At 34.7% G+C, this 21,245-nt stretch overlaps 1 protein-coding gene across 1 annotated transcript in view; it reads left to right on the top strand.

The window, feature by feature from the left end:
- EPHA3 (EPH receptor A3) overlaps window positions 1–13,949 on the top strand; it is a 237,241-nt gene extending 223,292 nt beyond the window's left edge. Inside the window, exons 16-17 of the mRNA XM_063305552.1 lie at window positions 10,872–11,027; window positions 12,569–13,949. Of these exons, the coding sequence (XP_063161622.1) occupies window positions 10,872–11,027; window positions 12,569–12,674 (262 nt within the window). The 3' untranslated portion in view covers window positions 12,675–13,949. The remainder of the gene's footprint in view (window positions 1–10,871; window positions 11,028–12,568) is intronic.
- Window positions 13,950–21,245: the final 7,296 nt, after the last annotated feature.

The raw sequence follows: 21,245 nt of genomic DNA, 5'->3' as shown, positions 1-21,245 counted from the left end.
ATATATAATAAAATACTAAGTAAAATTTCAGAACCTACATAGCCTAGGTAAGTTGGGAAAAGTGGAATTTAAACAGAATGTGCATTGGGTCATTCTTGCTGATGTCTAAAATGAAACACCATTCACTGCTGAGGCCAAATCTTTCTCACAAACAAAAATCTATTTATGTATTAGAAGAACACTAATAAGGGGTGACAGATCTCACAGCGCAGAGAATTCCATATCATTGGCCGGCATATCAAATAATCTTTCACAATTTGACTACTTTGAAAATACTTTTTCCTAGTAGCTCCATGTGCAGCATTGAATAATTTTAAGAATCTTTCTGACTGCAGCAATTGGTTTGATTTTCATCATGAGTGTTGGATTTTTTTTTCTCATATAAATAGACTTCTTATTTTTGAATGCAGTGAGAACCATGGAACAATCTTTGAAGATTTGTGTTAGTTTAGTTTTTGACTGTGCCAGAGAATGGAATTAGTAGTAGTAGTAGTAGTAGTTATAATATCTGCAATTCTACATGAGAACATTTGGGTTTTTTTAAGAGCAGGTTCATAATTCATTCAGTTTGATCATTTCCATTATTTTTTTCTAGTTCAACTTATTATTTTTCAGATCCTGGTGCACTGATTTACAATTGTGAATATTAGACTTTATTACAGAGCACTAATAATAAAATATAAAGAAGCTAATATATTTATTTTATGAACTTGCATTCTTTTGATGTGGGGATGAAGTTTTGAACACGGAGGTAGACAATCTGTATGTTAAATATTCTTATCAGGTCCCAATCCTAGAACCCCACAAGATAGCATCAGTAGTATCAATACAATTTGACTGCAAGCTTGCTAATAACTGTTTAATTGTTCACTTTAAAAACTGAGGAAGTAAAATTGGTGTGCTTTGTCTGTTTATATGCTTTTGTTACTGATTGCAAAAAAGAAAAAAAAAGTACAATTATCCTGCTGGTTAAAGTACAAGAAAACAGGATAGAAATCCAGATGGGTGTCTGGTAGCATCTCTCAGAAATAAGTTCCTAATATCAAGGGAGTACTGTATAGCAATCCCAGCACTGGCATACACCCCAGGAATACTCAGTCCTCAAGACGAGGATGATTCTGGACTGTAGGGTCCATTCCTTTTCTTAAAATCAATATTTACCATAATTATACCATCAGCTACCTAAATCTCTTGGCAGTTTACAGTACAAAGATAAATCATAAAACGAAGCATATTTTTAAAATGAATATTGCATTTATCAGCATTTTAAAACTGTGCAAAGAGTTCTTTCAAGGACTTTTTTTTAAAAAATGGAGAAGTTCAGCTTCTCAACACTACAGATAATGCATCTGAAAGAACAGAGCAATGTCAAAGAACCTCTGTAATTATAGATGAACCTCTTCAAATTGTGATAGTTCTGGTCTATGCTCTACTGGTTAAACTGTACCTGGAACATCTGGTTGGCACAAGAAAGGTGCTAATGTAGTGGACAGAGTACAAAGGTAGTGAAAGTCCTGAAGCCTAAATCCACTGAAGAATGGTGAAACAAATTAGGTAGAGAAGATAAGACTAAGAGGAGACATGACAGCAGTCTTCCAGTACTTAAGGACTATCAGAGGAAAGAGATAGTGGATTTATTCTTCATGGCAACTTCTCTAGAAGAAGATCCAGTTGGTGGAAACTTTACAGTAGGAAGTCCAAATATGAAATAAGGAGGAATTTCATTTTTAAAATATATATATATATTTATTAAAAGTTTTCACTACAATAATAAAAGATAATACAAACTAAAAGGAAAAATAGAAAAGTAAAAGGTACAGGAAAGCAAAAAATAAAGAAAAAAATAGAAAGAAAACAGAAAAGAAATAAAACTAAGAAAGCGGCTTTCCACCCTCATCACAAGGATAAACAATTTCACTATCTCTTCACCTCCTCTTAATTAACAGATATAAAACTCTTCATCCCAGAGCTCAATTCTTAACCATAGGCAAGTCCAATACACAATGTCTTTTCCAATCCGGGTGTCTGCCAAATGTCCAAGCAAAGCCCTAAAATAATATTAGTTAACAAATATAAATCTCATAAATCCATATCTTAACTCTTAATTGTAAGCAAATCCAATATATGATATTTTTCCACTCCAGATGTCAGCAAGTCCAGATGTCAGCAAGTTCCACACCAAATAACAAATGTCCCATTTTAACCTTGATCAAATAAGCCAACTCTGTGTTCCTTCCTTTTGTGTAAAATAATCTTGTTCCTTAATCCATTCAAATGATTACTGAACCTTTTCTTGAATTTCTTCAGGACTTTAACAAGCCTCTTTTGTAAGTCCAGCAAGAAGAAATTATTCCAATTGTTCTCTGGGATTGGCATTTTTATTTCCTTCTTAATTTTTAAAGCCTCATCTGATTATACACACACACAAACACACACACACACACAGTAAGTAAGTTTGTTCACATTGTTCTCCACACTTGTCAGATAAGTTTTGCTGCAAATATTTTTCTGTAACAGCTTCTTCTGGGATGAACTGTTCATAAGAACATACAACATAGCTGACGTTGTTGAGTCAAGGTCCAAGTGAAATTCCTCAAAAATATCTCTGAATGCCATTACAAGTTGTTTATCTTGTTATATTTCCAATATAAAAACATATTTTTCTTTCCCACAAAAATGCATTTATTCTTTAAAATTATTTTCAAAGTCTTAATATTCAAAATCAAACATCCCAACTTTTTATGATCCCTTAATCCATTTAAAACTTTCTATAGACCAAACCTTGTCTTGCTTTTGGCTGTTTATTTCAAATTCTTAAAACATATAAAGATACAGTTTCATTTTCTTCTATTAAGGATTGAAGGTCCTCATCCAGTTTCCAGCCTTGTCATTTTGAAGGTGTCTAACTTCTTTAAAGCAGTTAATAGGCAATTTTCTAAAGTGGTTAGCAAAGAAAGTGCGAACTTTGTGTCCTTTGAAGGCTGAAGCAAGAATGGTATATTCCTTCATCTCCTGGTTCTCCCACCCTCTGAAGACCACTGCATTGCAGTTTCCTCGTAAGGAGCAACATGGACAATCTCACATCCTCTCTTTCTCCAGAGAGATCAAAGAAGCTGATCGGCTTGTTGGCTCCTTGTTCTTAGCCGCAATCATCAGCTACACTTTTGCAGAGCCATCTTCAGTCCACCATGATCCTGAGGAAGTTCAAAATAAGGAGGAACTTCCTGACTGTGATAGCTATTAAGCAGTGGAACAGCCTGCCTCCTGGAGCCATATGTGTTCCATCACTGGATGTGCTCAAGCAAAGGTTGGACAGTGAAACAGCCACATGCCTAGAATGGTATGAGGTTTCAGTTGTGGGGAAGGAGTTGAATTGTAAACCTCCAAAGTCCCTTCTAACCACATGATTCTATGATTGCCACAGTGAGCAAAGAGAGAAATATGAGGTATTCTGTGTGGTAACCTGAATCTAAGCTATGCAGGGATTTATGTGACATAGTAGGCTACTGTATCCATTAGCTGTAGCAACATGTAGCCTATGAAGCACCTCTGGCAGGATGATCCAGTCTCCTTCTTTATGAGGGAAAGGTAATGTCTCTGCAGTGCTCTCCTTCAGGAAATACCTGTGGAGTGTATGTGAGGATTAGCATGCTTAAAGAGCACTTGACAGCTGATTAACTGTGCAGACCACAAAAATTCAAACCATAAGACATGACCCTTCTTTGTACAGTATATAAAGTTGAAGTTCATATTTTAAGCCATGGTTCCAAACAAAGGGAATTTAGGGACCAGAATAGCTTTATAAAAATTAGTGGAGGAAGCAGCAGTTGTATATTTTGAACAGAAAGTTGCATCCCTGAAAATTAATTGTAAGATGATTGCAAATGATTAACATTGCTGCTCAAAATTAGCAATATTAGTAACAGCCTAAGGCATTTGGTGCTGGCTTGTCCAGGTCTGGCTTAGTATGATGTATGAACCAGCATTAACCTAGATGCAGCCTTCCATCTCACATCGAAGAATATAATATTGAAAGAGATCACTGACTCATTCATAGAATAACCTTTTTTTCCCCCTATGAAGTAGGCAGGTGCACAATAATGTTTCCTTCTTTTATTTTAAATATTCCAACTCTGAAAGTCACTATAGTTAAAGTATTTCATTTAACTGGAGAAAAAAAAATAACTTCCCCAAAACCCATTTTTCTTAAAAAGTTGACTTTATTGATATATCATTCTGAATTCTGAAAATTCAGAACCAACAAAATGTGCAAAACCCAATGAATAATTATTTAGTTATCCTTATGGGTTCAGACAGAGTAAATCAAATTCATTCACTAAACAAACAAACAAACAAACACCAGAAGAAATGAAGTCCTGAAGCATCTTTATTTGAATCTATGGAGGGAGGGGAATTCACCATAAGACAAGAGGCTCAAAGCTGGTTAGAGTAAGCTGCAGATTGTCATTTCATTAAAGGCAACAAAGTATGGTTAATTTTAATTGTATTTAACAAGCCAATTTCACAGCATGGCTTCTGAAGGAAGCTTGCATCGACAAAAGCTTCTAGTCTTCTCAGAGTTGTGTGGTATGGCTTTAAAAGGGGATTAGATAAAATCATGGAAGATAGGGCCATCTGTTATGTCCTGTCTCAGCATGGCTGGTTGGTTAAGTACTAAAGCACCTAATAATGTCATAAACACAGGCCACAATAGCAGACAACATAAAGCAGAGTCTCAGGCTAGGCCAATATTTACACACAGAGTTCACTTGAAGGTTGAAATATCTAATAGTGTCCATTATCCAAAGCTGAAGTCTAGGGTTAAGAGTCAGAACTACAACAGAGTCAGTAGAAAGGATAACAACGTTAAATTCTGATATATAAATATGCCATTTTCAGGGCTAGCTATTCCAAACTGTGTACTTATAAAGCCAACCATGAAATCATTCACAAAAATCACATTCTCATTTACAAAGTCATTACCTTTGACTAAACCTTTTGTCATGAGGAGATCTGTGCTGTAGTCATGTGTTATATTATTGGGCTTGAAGCTGCATTTGCCTGTGTTCCCTAGGATTTATGGTTATTTAGCCTTTAAAAAAACATTTACAACTCAATAGAATATTTCAAAAAATAGTGTAAAGGATCCTGTCTGTCTGTCCATCTGTCACCTGCTCATTAGCAGGATATGTCTCCAAATACCAAACAGAATAGTAATGGGCTGTGAGTATAACCTTGAAGAACACGAGGAAGAGCTGCAGCTAAGGCAATGGTCAAATAAGACCAATCTGAGTCCAAAGCAGGAATGGAATTTGAGAAAACATCTCTGACTTGACCCTCCCTAGTTGTCTTTAGGATAAAGGCAGGAAAGGGAGAGGCACATTCAGAGTTGCAAGATGCTGTTACTGTAATCATATAATAAAAGTAGTTTTAGTATTTATAACTTTAGAATTCAAGTCTGGTCTGCCTTGAAGGACTGACAAGAATGGGATCAAATCTGGTGTGGTGGGAAAAGGTGGCAAATTAAAGATCAGGTTTGAAAATGGATGTGGTTTAGTTGGGGACTGCATGGACAAAAAAAAAACATTTGTGTATCCCTATAGAGCAGGCAGCTGGGCAGTTGCTCCTGCTGGTCACATGACAAAGAGCAAAGCTACTTTAAGTGGTTGGAAAGAATTCTAGAAGCCATGATCTATATGATTTCCATACCTTATTTGAACTTCACTCTGAGAATCAACTTCTGAAAAAAAGAAGGGGATGCCACAATGCTTTGAATTAATACAAATGGCTATTTCCATGTTGTGGTGAGATCTGTGGGGATCCAAGGTTAACTGTTGCTCATTTTTGTCAGGATAAACCATGGTTCACACTGAAATCAGTGCAATCACACACTTTAAATTTAATTTAAATGCACTATGTTCTCAGAACAGCTCTCTGAACCCATTTTAATGTGTGCTGTGCTGCTTGTAATTTCTACCATAATAATTTGCATACAGTTTTATGGATTTTTTTCCCTGACATTTCTTAAGAGTAAAATGGATTATATTTTATGGGAAAGAGTGCAAGGTTTTTATATTTATTTTAATTATGAAGGGCTGAGGACTATATGTGAGTGCCCTGCCTCTCCTGATATAACTGTCTCTTGAAAAGTCTTTGCTGCACCACTATTGTGCAATTCACAAAACAACTCCTCCTATTGGACTGTTTCAACTTGGAGAGAAGGAACAAGCAGGAAGGCTGCAGAATGATGGAGAAGTGTAACATTGCTAGCAGCACCCTGTCATACTGAAAGTATAAAGTAACTTAAGAACTCTTTCAGATGAATGAAAAGTCTTGGAAATCAAAAAGCAGATTTTGACATAATATGACTTTTTCAACATGATGCAATGATTTGGGCTAAGTTGACATAGGCGACAAATATTTGACCTAGGTCATCCACACCCTAAATGTTGAACCAATGTTGAATCAATGTTGAACCAATTCTGGAATTCTTGAAAAAGTACTTCAGTATTATATAAAAGGATCATCCCTCCAACTGGCTATATTTTTCAGGTGTGCTTTTCAAACTTTATATCCACTGAATTCACAGGATGGTAATCCATATGCAAAAGTGTGGTGGAGGATAGCAAATAGTAAACTGTTATTATTTGTTATTCATTTTGGTTTTTTATATGCCTTTGATATGCATTTGTGCTGCTCTTTACAAAAAATAATAATAATTGTGAATAATACATAATGTTGAAGTTTATTTAATTTATTTATGTATTTATTTCAACTTTTATGACCACTCACTTGTCAAATTGTAATGAGAACTTTACAACCTCTGACCATAGATTGTCAGTATAATCATAATGTAACCAAAGTTCAAATAAAAGCACCTGCTAGCAATAGTTGACAGAGCTTTCCGGATATTCAATATTTGCAGTGGAATTTGGGACTTCAAATAGCAAAAGTTCAAAACTTATAGCTCTTTAACTAAAAGACTTTGCCATTTGATTTGCAAGTTGAAATGGAGGCTTAGCTCAAAAGGTGCTTCAATATGATCATTATTGAGTTATGCAAACAAGATAGCAATAACAGAGGAAGCTAGGTCACAAGGGTATCCAGAAGTCAAAAAGCCAATCACAACACAATTGAAGCCTTGTCCCTTTTTGTATGGGTTGCACACTCTTTGATCATGGTCACATCTGCCATGCTGACTTTTTTGATACCCCAGTATCCCTGCTGGGCCAGTCATATTTAATAACCAAACTAACACATTGTTTATTGAGCAACAACCTGAAAGCAAATATAAATAGCTGTAGAATCAGAGATGGTACTCCTTACACAATGTTGCAATGCTTCCTTAGTGTAACATTCATTTTCATGACTCCTTTTCTTCTCTTTATTATTTTAGTTGAGCTGCCTATTTAAGTGGGTTTTAACCTTTTAAAAATGTTTTTACTGTTTTTTCTGGATTTTGTAAGCTGCCCAAAGTCTTCTGGAGTGGGCGGCCATAACAAATCAAATAAATCAAATCAAATTAAATTTTATTAGTAGCATAATGCTGCCTCTCCAATACAAGCAAGGCTTGATGGTAGAGGTTACAAATAGAGATATCTCTTTCTCACTGAGTAGCTGATGCATTCCAAACAATTATTTATATCAGTGGGAGGCAGAGCTCTATTACTATTTATATGTTTATTTCGAGACATGATATGGTAGGGCAGAAAATTCTTTGCAATGTGGCAACGTTGATCTTAATGACAGCAAACCAGGGCTCTCCTGCAGAAGAACAAGGTTAATTCCAGCTGTTAACATAATAGGTCAGTGCATAAAAGCCAACTGCAAGAAACTGTTGGTAGAACATATACTCTGGAGTCTCAGTGTTGAGTAGGCTGCTGCCCTTTTATTTATGGGCACCATGTGCAGCATGCTAAGCTTAGTGCCCTGTTGAATAGCAATGAAAAAAAAAATCTTTATATGTGTGCAACACCATAGAAAGAAAATTTTAAAATGTAGTAACATTTTTACTACAGAGTAAAATGTAGTAAAGGCAAAAGGAGTGGGAGAAATATGCTGGACAAAGTTATTTCACTTCCAGTAAGCAAACATGTGATTTCCATGATTTCTTTTTAATGGCTGCAGTCTGATGCTAGTAGGACCTGATTTATGAAAAGCTGTGAAAGATCAGGTGGAACCCTGCAGGACATCATTTACAGCTGCACGCATTGCAGTCTATCTAATTTGTCTAGTAAAAGTGTGAGCTTATGGTGCATATCGCCCAGCTCATAAATTTCATGTTTAGACCTGTTGTCTAGGGGCTGGGTCAAAGGGAGGGGGGCTAGAAGCTAGTAAATGCAGATGCTCTGAAAGCTTTGCATTCCCTTGATGCTCATGAGGAGACATCACAGACTGTTCACAGCAAGAAACAAATTCCTGTTCATTGATAAACTGTCCAGATGTCCTCTCCAAGGAGGAAAGTAGCATTTTGGCTTTGTCGCAACATCCTACAAGGAGGAAAATGATGTTTTACAATGTCGTTTATTGTGATTATTTGAATTAAAATTAGTTATTATTTTAGTCTTCATTATATTGGCAAACATAAAAGTTTTATAATTTGTGCACATTGTTATTATCTTCTTCTTCTGTTCTTTCTCAGGTTTATTCTTTTTTTAGCTGCTTAAATCAATGTGTCTCTTATTTGAAATAAAAGGAACAGGATAGGTTAACCACAGTTTCTCAGGCTTTATATACACCTTGGGCTTCTGCAAATTTCTCAGGAAAACTGTAAATTAGAAGTGTAATTTTCATGAGACAAACAGGAGTTAGCTAGTTGCTTTTGGTATAGTTAATATGAATTTCTTTGTTATTTATTTTTGAAATGATAATTTAGGAAAAATGGCAGAAATCCAGAGATACATATGAATATTTGATCATGAAGAATTGCAAATCCACTGAAAGCTTTCTTTAGTCTCAGCTACTTAAGAGTCACAAGCCATTTAAAAGAAAACTCTAAACATCAGCTTATATTAAAAGAGGTGCCTCTTAGGAACTGACCTAAATGGGCACATTCTGTTTTTTACTGCACTGGTTGATATAATATTTACAATTCTATACATTGTTCTATTAATTGTATTTCCAAAACAGTGTTTTCCATATGATAATAATAATCACAATTATAATGTTTATAATAACCTGCAAATCCCCAATGGGTTTCCATACCTTAAAAGAGAGACAAGGGAAACATGGAATATACTGATTATTGTGTATTACATTCAGTCTTTCATGTGCCACCCAATACTTTTTAAAAGCTCTGTAACTGTCTGATGAAGAGAGAAGGTGGAGTTCAGTAAGAGAAATTATGGCATTTGGACAAGGCCAGCCCTATCACTGTATTAGGTGGAATGAGGCAGGTAGGCTCAGGTGCCAGGTGGTTGGGAGGTAGTGCTAGGTTTTGAAGGAAAGAGCTCCATGTGTCACTCAGCTTTCCTCTTCTCCTCTAAGTTAGCCAACTTCCCTTAGGTATTACAACTTCCTAAGGTGTTACAACATCCCTTAGGATGCTTCTGATGTATAAGTAAGATTCATTTTACTGTTCAGTCAGCCTCTGGATGTGGAATGCAGAAGGCGTAATCTTGTCCTTTATCTCCACTAATAATATGTTGTTGGCAGTCGTGTTCATGGACCATTTCCTCCAGTAGTGTCAGTAGAACATGTGCTGGTTGAAGTGGCAGAAGTTCATATTGGAGTCAACAATTTTGACACAAGATTGTTGTATGCTTCACAGCTTCTGCCATAAAAGGAAAGGACAGAGAATAATTTAAAAAGGGAGAGACTAACTCTATGTCTTCCTTCAGCAATAGCATTGCTGAAAATCCATTCATGTTGGATTTCTTTCATTCATGTGCTGTTGTTGTTTAAGAAAAGTCATTGAGCACAAGTTTGAGCAAAGTCAACTAGAAAATTCAAGAGCTTTTGTCAAATGCCACACCTGGGGAAAAGTCTGAGGTAGGAGACAGTATGGTAGAGAAAAACTATCCTACTTCTTCTATTTACAACACAGGTAATATTAAGTTTTGAGGCAAGATGGTTAAGTAATCTCATTAAAGCACAGAGCTTCTCATTATCTCTTACTTTTGTATCTAACCTTTTTTAGAAAAGATATGCACAAATATAACCACAGATCTGCTCATGGGTCACAAAAGTTTTCAATGCAGGCTCCAGAGATCTCCCCCAAATTGTAATTTTTGTAAATTTTAAGGAAGAAGGAGGAAATTATTAAATATACAACTGAGAAAGAGGAAACTGTTGCATACAGTATTTTAATAAATGTAAACATAATGAAATAAAATCAATTTTTGTATAGGAACAGTTGTTCATTGTTTGCTTGAAGTGTTAACAAGAGAATATCTTTGCAAATTGTCTCCATACTCTCTCTTCTATCTCCTAACAGGACATGGCTTTCAGCAGGTGCTTTTTATGTATTTGGCTTGTGTGAACAATAGAATAGCCATCTATAAGATACCAGGCCCAAGGCCTTACTAGGTTTTATAGGTGATAATCAATAAGTTGAATTGCGTATAGAAACCAACTTGTAAAAAGTGTAGCTCCTATAGCAATGGTGTAATGTGACAATACCATGATTGCACATTGAGCAATTGGGCTGTAACATTTTGACCAGCTGAAATTTATCTGTTCAGAAGAATTAGAAACTCTGACTTTTTGCATTGAACCAATAAAAAACTGAATATCTTGTACCTTGACAGCTGTGTGCATTTTGCAATGTATTAACACAAATAGGTCACCCGCTGGGATTGACAATAAATTCAGCTTGGAGCTGAATCTTGGCATATTTCTGCTGTCTTACTATTACCTTCATTTTATTCCAGGCCATCAAATATCCTACTGGACCAAAGTAGCATTGAAATCTCACCCTTCCGCTCAACAGGTGACTGGCTCAATGGTATTCGGATAGGGCAATGCAAAGACATATTCACAGGAGTTGAATACAGTTCGTGTGATACAATAGCCAAGATTTCCTCAGAGTAAGAGTTTTATAAAATATATTTTATTACATATTTCTGCATTTCTCATGCAGTTTCCCAATTTAAGATGGCAATATCATGGGCCTTAGGAGGTTATACCAGCAGTCTACATTTTATAGATGTTCAATGCTGAAGTCTGATTTTTAAAATGGAGGTAGGATCTCAGTGGAAAATAATATTCTGAGATCCCATGGCAAACTTAAATCCCAATACAAAGGGAAAACAGTGTGGGAAGAACTGGAAGATATTCTCTATATGAGCTAGTAGAAGCTATACATGTTCACTAAGAACTTCAGTAAGATCTATATTGGTTCTCCATCCCCAATTATTCTTTCCCCAAACCCTTCGAATCAGATGATGTGGGCCTCCTAGTTAATTGGAGGTTGAAACCAAGATCTCCGAAGCCTTAGTGGCTGAAAAATTTATAGGCTCCTAATAACCAATTGAGTTGCATATTTGTGGTGCCAGGAGTCTTCATAATACCATGCCAGTAAATTCTGGCAGTCAAACTTGTGATTATTTTAAGGTACGGTTGTTATGTGTTAGGGATTTTAAATGTGTTTTTAAATATGATACTTTTGATGTTTTCAATCTTTTTCCAATATTGCTCTGTTCACTTTGATATCTTGTCCATGTAGTTTATTACAGCACAAAGTGCATCTCTTATTTCTAACTTAGGGTTCATAGATATCAAAAGGATTAAGGTATTTTCATACCTAAAACCTAGATCAGTGGATTAATTCATTCACTTTAGTCAAACATAAAGATGCCAGTAGTTATTATCAACAAGGCTTATGCTATAGAATCCACATAATATGAAAACTCACACTAGCCACTGACATCCCTGTCTGACTCATACATTTTGGCCATAACAGTCAAGTTATCCAAGATCTGAAAGTTCTTTACAGATGTGACAGTTTCTACTGCTCTCAAGGGATTTATGGTTTTAAGGATTGCAGAGGTTTATTTAGGACATCAAGTCCAGTCTCTTGATTAGTTTATGAATCCAGTTTAATGTATCCCTCATAGTTAGCTGTTTAGCCTCTGCTTGAACCCATCTACTGTAGGAGAGCTGATCACCTCTCTGGTTAATTGATTCCATTGCTGAATTGCTTTACCTGTAATTCTTTGATTTTTTTAAAATAACATTCAGTTGGAGACTGCCTTCTTATAACTTAGATCCATTGTCCCATATCCTGTACTTTGAAACAATAGAAGCAGGTCTTGATCTTTTTTCAGATGACATCCTTTTAGATATATGAAGAGTCCTATCATATTTCCCTCAGTCTTCTAAAGGCTAAACGTGCCCAGTTCCATTTATACCAACAAAGAAAAAGGTATGTTTTCTTAGAAATGCCCATAATGGCTTCTTTTCCTCTCCCATCCTAAATTTCAGCTCAACATTTAGCAGCATCAAACAAAGATAATCATTATTTTCACTGTCTTTTTTTAAAATGTGAATCACCTGTCTCTTATTTAAAACAAAACAAAACAAAACAAAAAAACTTATGAGAGCTTTTGTTGTTGTTGTTATTTTTCAGTGACATGAAGAAAGTTGGTGTGACAATTGTCGGGCCACAGAAAAAACTTATTAGCAGTATTAAATCTCTGGAATTGCATACAAAGAATGGCCCTGTTCCTGTATAAACTACCAAATGCTGGCACTCAGGACCCATCTGCAGAAAGTGAGAAAAATTACTGAAAAGGTCCTGGAAATGCTTGGAAAATTATGAGACTTAAAAGGCACTGTTGCAACAAAATGGGGCAATTTGCAACAAATGTGAAATTTCAAGCCCACTAAGAGACTCATAAAGTTGAGTTCAATTGCCTTAAAATAGGAATGAAAAACTTATTTTCTATCTCTTATTCTTGAAGGAGGGGTACTTCCCTATAGTAATAATGAACTGCTCAAACATAAAATGCATTTGGAAGAAAGAAAGTGTTTAAAAAATAATTTCCTTCCATGTAACCTTAAGCCATTCAAATGTTAATGGACTGAATATTATAAAACGCAAAAGAAACCGTGGATGTAATGCTGTGGTTGGAATGACTGTCAGCAGCATTAAACAGTATTTTTTTAATATGAGGAGAGGATAGACATCTACTATTTTATTTCTTTAAAATAATTCCTGTAAGCATATTTGAGGATAATACCTCAGACTTGTCTAGCCATACCTGCAATGATATCCTTGCAATATTCTGTTTTTGACTGTTGATGGTAAACCTGAATGACGATTGGGTGAAAATGAAGGCAATACTTCACAGATATTTGTCCTGGGTGTGTTCTTTAAAAAGAAAACTTTTATATATATATAAAATGCATATTTATTTCCTTTAAAAATGTTCCTCTTGTTCATATTTATATAGCTTTTGACTGGGATTAATGACTGCCAAATGCCAAATTTCTTCAACCTTTGGCTGTCGACAATATTTGAGGGGAAAAACAATCAGTAAAACTCCTGTGATTTTATTCCTAATAAAAAGACCCCACTACAAAGGAGCTGATGTGCATACAAGAGTGCTACAAACATATACTACATCCTATACAAATGTGGAGAATTCATGCACAACATTTTCAAGGAACCATATAACGATCTTATTTCACATGGGGAATATTCTTGGGGAACTATTTAATTGCATGTACTTAAATGTTGCAGTATTCGGATAGTTTTGGAGTGTATCAGATTTTTACTAACTGTTTGATGGGTTACTTGGTAGTAGAATCCTTTGCTTATGTTGCCCTAGGATTTAAAAAAAAAAAAAAACTCTTAGGTGCTTCCAGACAGGATGTTCTTGTGTAGAAAGGGATCCAAACAATATTGTCTTCCATTTGTTAGCTTCCTGTATTAATCAGAACTTCTTCTATCATCTTCTTAGTTAATGGGATACACAAATACACACACACACACACACATACATACATACATATATCCCTACCATGTATTTTGATCAGTAACACTAGAAGCTATCTGTTGGAAAGCATTATTTCTTCACTTTGAATAACTGGTCACAATATACTATATCAAATAATGATGTTATTACAAGATAGCGTATGGATACGGATATGAAAATTTCTTTAAATGAACTCCAATTTTATTCATATGTCCTTTTGCTCTATTTGGCCTTCTTTGAACATCTTTTTTCACAGTGAGTAGCAATGATTATTTTAAGGTAATCCAAAACTTGCAGAAACTATGACATCTAAAGTAGTATGTAATCGTATTTAAAAATGGATAAATAACATTGCAAAATATTGCCTATACATGGAACTTCTTTGCTCATCTTGTAATTTCACTATCCTTCCAGTATGATTTCATATTTTATGATATTCTGCTGGCATAGAGAAGTACACAACATCTTAATGTTTCAAATGAACATAGAAGTTCTGAAAGGGCTTGGCTTGGATTAAATTAATATTTTCATACTAATAGTGACACATTCCTTCTCTTAAAAATTAATCTTAATGCCTTAATACAAACATTCAAGCTTGTAGGAAATAAGGTAAAAGAAAAATAGTAGAATTGATAGTCTCAACAGGACCATGTGGAAGAATTGTCCTAGATGACAATTTCAGTTCCTATAAAAGGGGGGGGGGAGAGTTCATTATCAAAATTTCAGAATAAATTTAAGTTTTAGCTACCCTTAAATTTATCACAGTGTCTAGTAATACAGGGGAACATTATTTTGAGTATACTCATTACTTGGAATGGGTCTCATAGTTTGTTCAGGAAATTGCTTCTTTTTCCCCTAAGAGGGTTTTTGAATAGCTCCTAGTCTTCTCTTTCTTAGCATTTTTGTATGCCTGAATGGCATTCTATAACCCCCATTTCCCCTATCCCATGTACATATGTAAACTTAGCAGTGTAAAATTTTTAACTGTGGCGTAGAGGAAATAGAATTTTTGTGGCCATCTTCCTGTACAGGACCTGCCTTTGATTATTTACATAAAAAAAAAAAAAAAAAAAGCAACACAATCATTACAAATAATATGTACCATATACTTGATTTTGTATCTTAAAAATATTCTTTTATGTGTATTATTTATTTCTGTTAACATATAACATAGTCTTTGATGTACTTTAGAATCCAATAACTCAAGGTGTATAGATGGGATTGGAACTCACAAATCTGCATTTACTTTTAACCTTTATTTCAATGCCTTACTTAATCAGTTAGTTTATTATGTTGTGCAATTATAGATGGCCTGTTACTAATGTAAAATGATTTGTAGTGGAAACATTTATATTTTTATAATAAACATAATGAAAGTATTTTTTACATATTGGAATGCAGAGGTGATTGCTTTAAAACTTGCACAAGGTTTTAAGGTTTTGCATAACATCTGCAGCATCTGCTTAACTAAATTTCTGGTTTAGGTTTGGCTTAACTACATTAGCTGCTAATATTAAAACAGTTTTATCATAAGGTTAAGACTTCTGAATGTTCTTACTTAATCTCAAATTTTCATACCCAGAAAGGTGTTCCATCGGCAATTCCCAGGGATTGATGGCTATTTGTGAATCATTCTTGCTGCTAGAGTGGGACCAGATGGCTATAACTTTAATAGTACCAATTACATTTAGAGAAATTAATATGCAATTTTCATATGAAGATGGAGACTTTATCATTGGCTTTTATTTTGACTTCTATTTCTTTTTGGAATTCCAATGAATTTGTAAAAAAAAAAAAAAACTAGGGGCACAAATTATTATTTGACTACTTTTATACACTGGCAAAGGTTTAGTTCAAAAATTCAGATGGTTGCTCCACCGTTAAGGCTACCAAGGCCTGTCTGGAACATTAAGGAAGTTTAAATTTGGTCCTTTTTCACATAAAATATTGACACTTAGCGATATTCCTAATGAAAATCTCAGGGTTTTTTTGATGTTAAAGTCCTAGATTTGCTGTTTCTTAGTCTTTCAAAATATCTGATGTTTTGCAAGAATTTGGGCTGCTTAAACTGATGAAAGGAAATATAGTCAATTCAACTTTTTTTTTTTAATTTCACCATTCACACTGAGCTACCAGCAGTTCCTAAAAGCCTTACAATACTTACTTTATCAACAAATGATTTGAGGATTCTAAATCTTTTATTTTTTCAGCCAGTTGAAAACTATTATCAAGATACGTATTTGGTGATCTTCTAGAACTTGGCATATCTACTTTAAGAAATTAATTTTAATGTGTTTGATGGGAATGTTATATAAGTTACCTATGATTAAAGATGATCTCAAAAGATATTTTTCATGTTTACTATAAACTTTAGCAGATGTTCTAAAATGAATGGATGGCAGCTTCTTTATGCTAGAAATATACTTCGGGAAACATTGACACATACAGTTTGGGCCCGTTCTATGGTTTTCTTGTTTTAGTTTAACATTTTTATATTTTAGTTTACTATTCATTTGATTTTGGGTGGAGAAATTTAAGGTATAAATAAGTTAATATAAAGTTGATTTATATACAATTTTTTTTTGAAATCATCAGTGGATAAGCCACTTTGGATTTTTCAAGCATGGAACATAGCTAGATTTTTTTTTTTTTTTTTTGCATTATTGAAAAAAACCCACCATATTCCAAACGTATAATTTTCCATTGAAGATATATTGACTCTGTACCCTTGAACTGGCTGTTTACTGACTTTTAGAAAGACTGACCAATACTATTGTATTTGGTCAACTTTAAATTCATAGTTTAAAATGTGTTGCTTATATATGTGCAATAAATTGAATATAGTTATTAATATATATACTTAATGTTCTAAATATTTTTATTTTCAATTTTGTTCTTTTCATGTTCATTTTTTTCATATACATATCATTTTTATATTGTAACTTTTTTCTTTTAAGTATACTATTTATCAATACATTAAAATAAGCACTTTCTATACATTTCTATCCTTACATACTGTCTTTGCTTCTATCATATTCATATATTACTTTGTTCTTTCCTGTTTTTAAAAACTTCTCACTGCACATTTTTTCAGGATCTTACCAACTCCATACAACTGCTACTCTTTCAATTTTCCCTTTTCACTGTTGATTCATTTTTGTCTTCATATATTGTTTTGAAAGTCATCCTCATTAATTCTCTCTGTGTTATATACCAAACCACAACGTATCAAACCACATCAATGTATGTCTTTCATAGTGGTTACTCCCTTTTGCATTAAATGTACATCCAGTCATCATCCATTCATATTTCACCATGTCATTTCTTATTTTACCACATATACTTCTTAAATGCCCCATTCTTACTGCATTCAGCTTATGTGTATGCTCCTTATATATAAAAATGCATGCCTTTATGCATGTCAATTTTCATTTTTTTCAATAAACATCCATTTCTCATAACTGATCCTGTACTACCTCCAAACTTCCACCAGTATTTGAATGTCTTGACATTTCTTCATCCATTTCCCCATCTTTACGAAACATTCTGCCAAGGTTTACAAATATATCTTCTTGCTATAGTTTTTCATTATTATGTATATCGTACAATTGTTCACTTTATTTTTTCTGACAAACACAACTACATTGATTGATTTTCAGTTGTTGGTTCATAGAATCTAACATTTGCTGTAAATCATTCAGGTTTTCAGCCAAAAAGATAGCATCATCTGCACAAAAAGGTGTATCTTGTAATGGCATATTTGTTACAAACACTTTTATAACATAGCAAACAGATCTTTTTTGGGTTCTTGTCTTATATGCAGTACTGAATTGATAGTATCCAGTTAATGGGTCAGGACCCTTGCAGAGTTCATGTTTAAACTTATAAATGTTTTCTATAGCCTATATTTTATCTTGACTTAAATGAATAAAAATGGCAGAAAAGGATGGCCATAGCTTCCTTTTTTATTTTTTATTTTATTTTAGAATAATACAATTCTCCTGTATAACCAAGGAAACAGTGCAGCACCCCTGGGATGACCATGCTGTCTCCATTCATTTAACTGAATTGCCAACTGAGGTGAAAGGGGCACTGCAGCAATTTTTGTTGAAGTACAGTGCTTTCTCTCTGCTAAAGCATGCATGTAGTTTTCAAATACTGCTTAGTTGAACTCTATAGTTCCTATAGAAACCAGTATGAAAATATGACCAAAGCAGCAGAGTGAAGCATATCTTCCCTGTTAAATGTGTCTATTTTCTTTTGTTCTCAGTAACAGTTTAGAAATCACTGATTTGGATCACATGGAAAAGTAAGCCAAGGTAACTTTACTAGTTTGTCCAAGACACTTTTTTAGTTGAAAAATACTAGGCTTTCTTTGAAAAAGCTAAGATTCCCAAATGTTTTAAAAACTTGCTCTTCAACCATATAGGTCAAGGTGTATTTATTGTACTTTTCACACTAATGATCAAGACTTCCTCAGTTGTAAAAGCAGAATTCTAACATTTTCGTTCTGATGTTCATAACAGGATGGAAGATCTATTGTCTATCCTTTGCCTTCCTAAAGGATCATTTAGAACAGCAAATTGTGAAACTGTGTTGTATATATTAAACACTGTCTTATGATCATATGTGATTCAATTGTGCAACATTAACAGAATAGAGGAGTTAATCCAGATAGGATCTTCAGCTTTTATAATGGGCCTGCCTATAAGAAGAAATGTACAAATCAGATCCAGTCTGATTTATTAAATTAGTTCAGTTCAGAAAATCAGTTCAGTTTGATTCTAATTCATTGTTACAGTTCAACACAGGAAGTAAAATCAAATTGAATTGATTAGGATCAATTGTATTTTCTGATTTGATCTGGAAAAGTGGTGTTCTTGTGCATATACAATAGAGCATTTTAGTGCCCAAATCAAATAAAATCAATCCAACTGAATAATTGCATTGTTTTGACTCATTTGATTCAATTCAATATGATAAAGCTTTTCACAGATTTCGTCTTAAGACTTTTCAATGAAATTCAATACAGTCCTTTCATCTGCTATGTTCCACAGCCATTCTACCTCTATTTTTATCCAAAGTTATGGTATAAACTGTTATAATAAATGAATAATAACAAAGAATATACCCCTTGTGGTAGAATGGCAAGAGGTATCAGCAACTGTCTGAATTATTTGCTAGCTCATTGTCATGTTTAAAAGTGTCATAGCAGATGTATGACTGAGGTGTAGCAGAAGAGATAACAATATGGGCAATATGAATGCCGGCTCTGTGGTCTCTTTAATCCAGTGCTCAGACAGCAACAATACTTCCTTGTCCCTGTCAGTGTAGGGTGAACCTGAAAACATTCCCTATCCTGACTTGACACCTTTGCCAACTAATCTTTCAAAACAATTTAACTTGATATTACCAGCTCTCAATTAGATTCAATGAAGCCATCACTTTGGGTGGTAATTAGGAGAGGTGTAAGTATTTTATTATACCTATGGTACCACCTTTCTGTTTCATATTCTGGCAGGCTATCTTTTATATGCTACTGTAAGAGCACCCTAAGGTGATGCTTGCTTTAAATCTGTAGCTTGATTTAACAAAGAATTGTGTCTGCAGCTAGAGCCACAACACCAATCTGACACTACCTCCCTCTTGAAGAATTTATTCTGATATTTTAAAATACTGTTCCAAAATATCTCTATGATATTTAAACATTATCAAGAATTTGCTTTCAAAGAAAGTTGTACAGCTTGGATACAGAATCCTGTAGAAGTGCATAATGTATATTATATATGCATTACCTGTCTTCTCTTAGCAATGATACATTAATCTCAGGAACTCCCCCACCCCCCCAAAAAAAAATCTAAAGGAATTCTAAAGTACTCTGAGAATGAGGCATAAAAGTATAGGCTTTTTTTTTTTCAAGAGAAGAAACTGTTCAGGAAATTAGGGGAGATGTTTGGACACAGCATTAAGACTATCTCTAAAGTCTGATGCTAGCAACAAAATTGCCAGTGTGTCTTCATATTCCCCTTGAGACAGTTGGGAAAAATACTGCATGGCAGAGTGACATATGTAGAAAATGTTACAGCTGATTCATGCTAAGCATGAAGTAATGCTTGCTTTATAGATAAGATGGTCCAAATATTTTCATCTGTCTATTCTGAGGTTTGGCTTGTTTGATTCCTTCTTTTTCAAAGCATGAGCTTCACTAACTGACTCAGTGCATGCCCAACTCTAATAAAAACATGAATAAAATTCAGTTCCTACAACATGAATTTTGTAATCCTGTCCCCTGCCCCATCCACTGTATAATGCTATGGGAAATCTGCTGAGGAATTTGCATGAAACATCAGAAATAACATGTAAAAATATCTGCAACATAAATAGTGTGTTTACAACTTGCTTACTTTTCTAGCTAATAATGTAAGTTGACTTTCTCTTTAACTTCTTTGTAAAGCATTTGTATGATCAGTATTGTGCTTATCTTACCTATCTTATCTATCTGTCAGTGATCTTAATAGCCAACAAAAACATTCATGACATAACAACCATAAAAACAGGAAAACAACAACACCTAACTATAAAACTGCAAGCAATAAAAATACTAAAGCAGGCATGATAAAACCTTGAGAAGGCTCTCTAGAACAACTCTGTGAGGTTGTTAGAGCCACTGAAATTAAGGAGATACATAAGTGCACACAAAATTACAGCATTCAAGTTTACATGCATAGGATACATGCACAGAAAATTCCACCTACAATTGAGGCTTATTTCTGTCTTGTACTGTTTTTTCTATATCAGTGACTTCCTCTGAGAGCTGTGCATGCTGTTATTCGGGAAAAAGTCCTACTGTTTTCTAAAGAGACGTGTGCATAAAACGAGTATACATATTGTAGCTCTTCATACTACCATGTTTGTTTTGAATACAGGTAGTCCTCAGGTTACAACGGCAATTGGGACTAGGATTGCTGTCACTAAGTGATGCAGTTGTAAAGTGTGACATCATGTGACTACATCGCTTAGTGATGGCAATCCAGGCAGTCCCAAGTTGCTGTCAAAACCCCAAGATGTGTGGTAAGGAGCTGCAGGTAAGAAGCTCCCAGGTAAGAAGCACAGGGTGCTTCAGGGGAATGGGGCAGGCCCTGGGGGGCCCGGCACAAGCCACAAACAAGTTAGGGGATGGGGTACTGCATTGCAGAAGCTGAGGGAAGGAGAGCACGGGTGCATGCGAGCACAGGGAGGCCAAGGGAAGGAGCATGCAGGTCCACGTGAGTGCAGAGAGGCCAAGAGAAGGAGGGCATGGCACTGTGCTTAGGGAGGTGGGGGGAC

This window comes from Candoia aspera, chromosome 5 (assembly GCF_035149785.1).
Source record: "Candoia aspera isolate rCanAsp1 chromosome 5, rCanAsp1.hap2, whole genome shotgun sequence".
Taxonomy (NCBI): Eukaryota; Metazoa; Chordata; class Lepidosauria; order Squamata; family Boidae; genus Candoia; species Candoia aspera.
The sequence above is the reverse complement of the archived record's forward strand: the minus strand, read 5'-3'. Positions and strand labels throughout refer to the sequence as shown.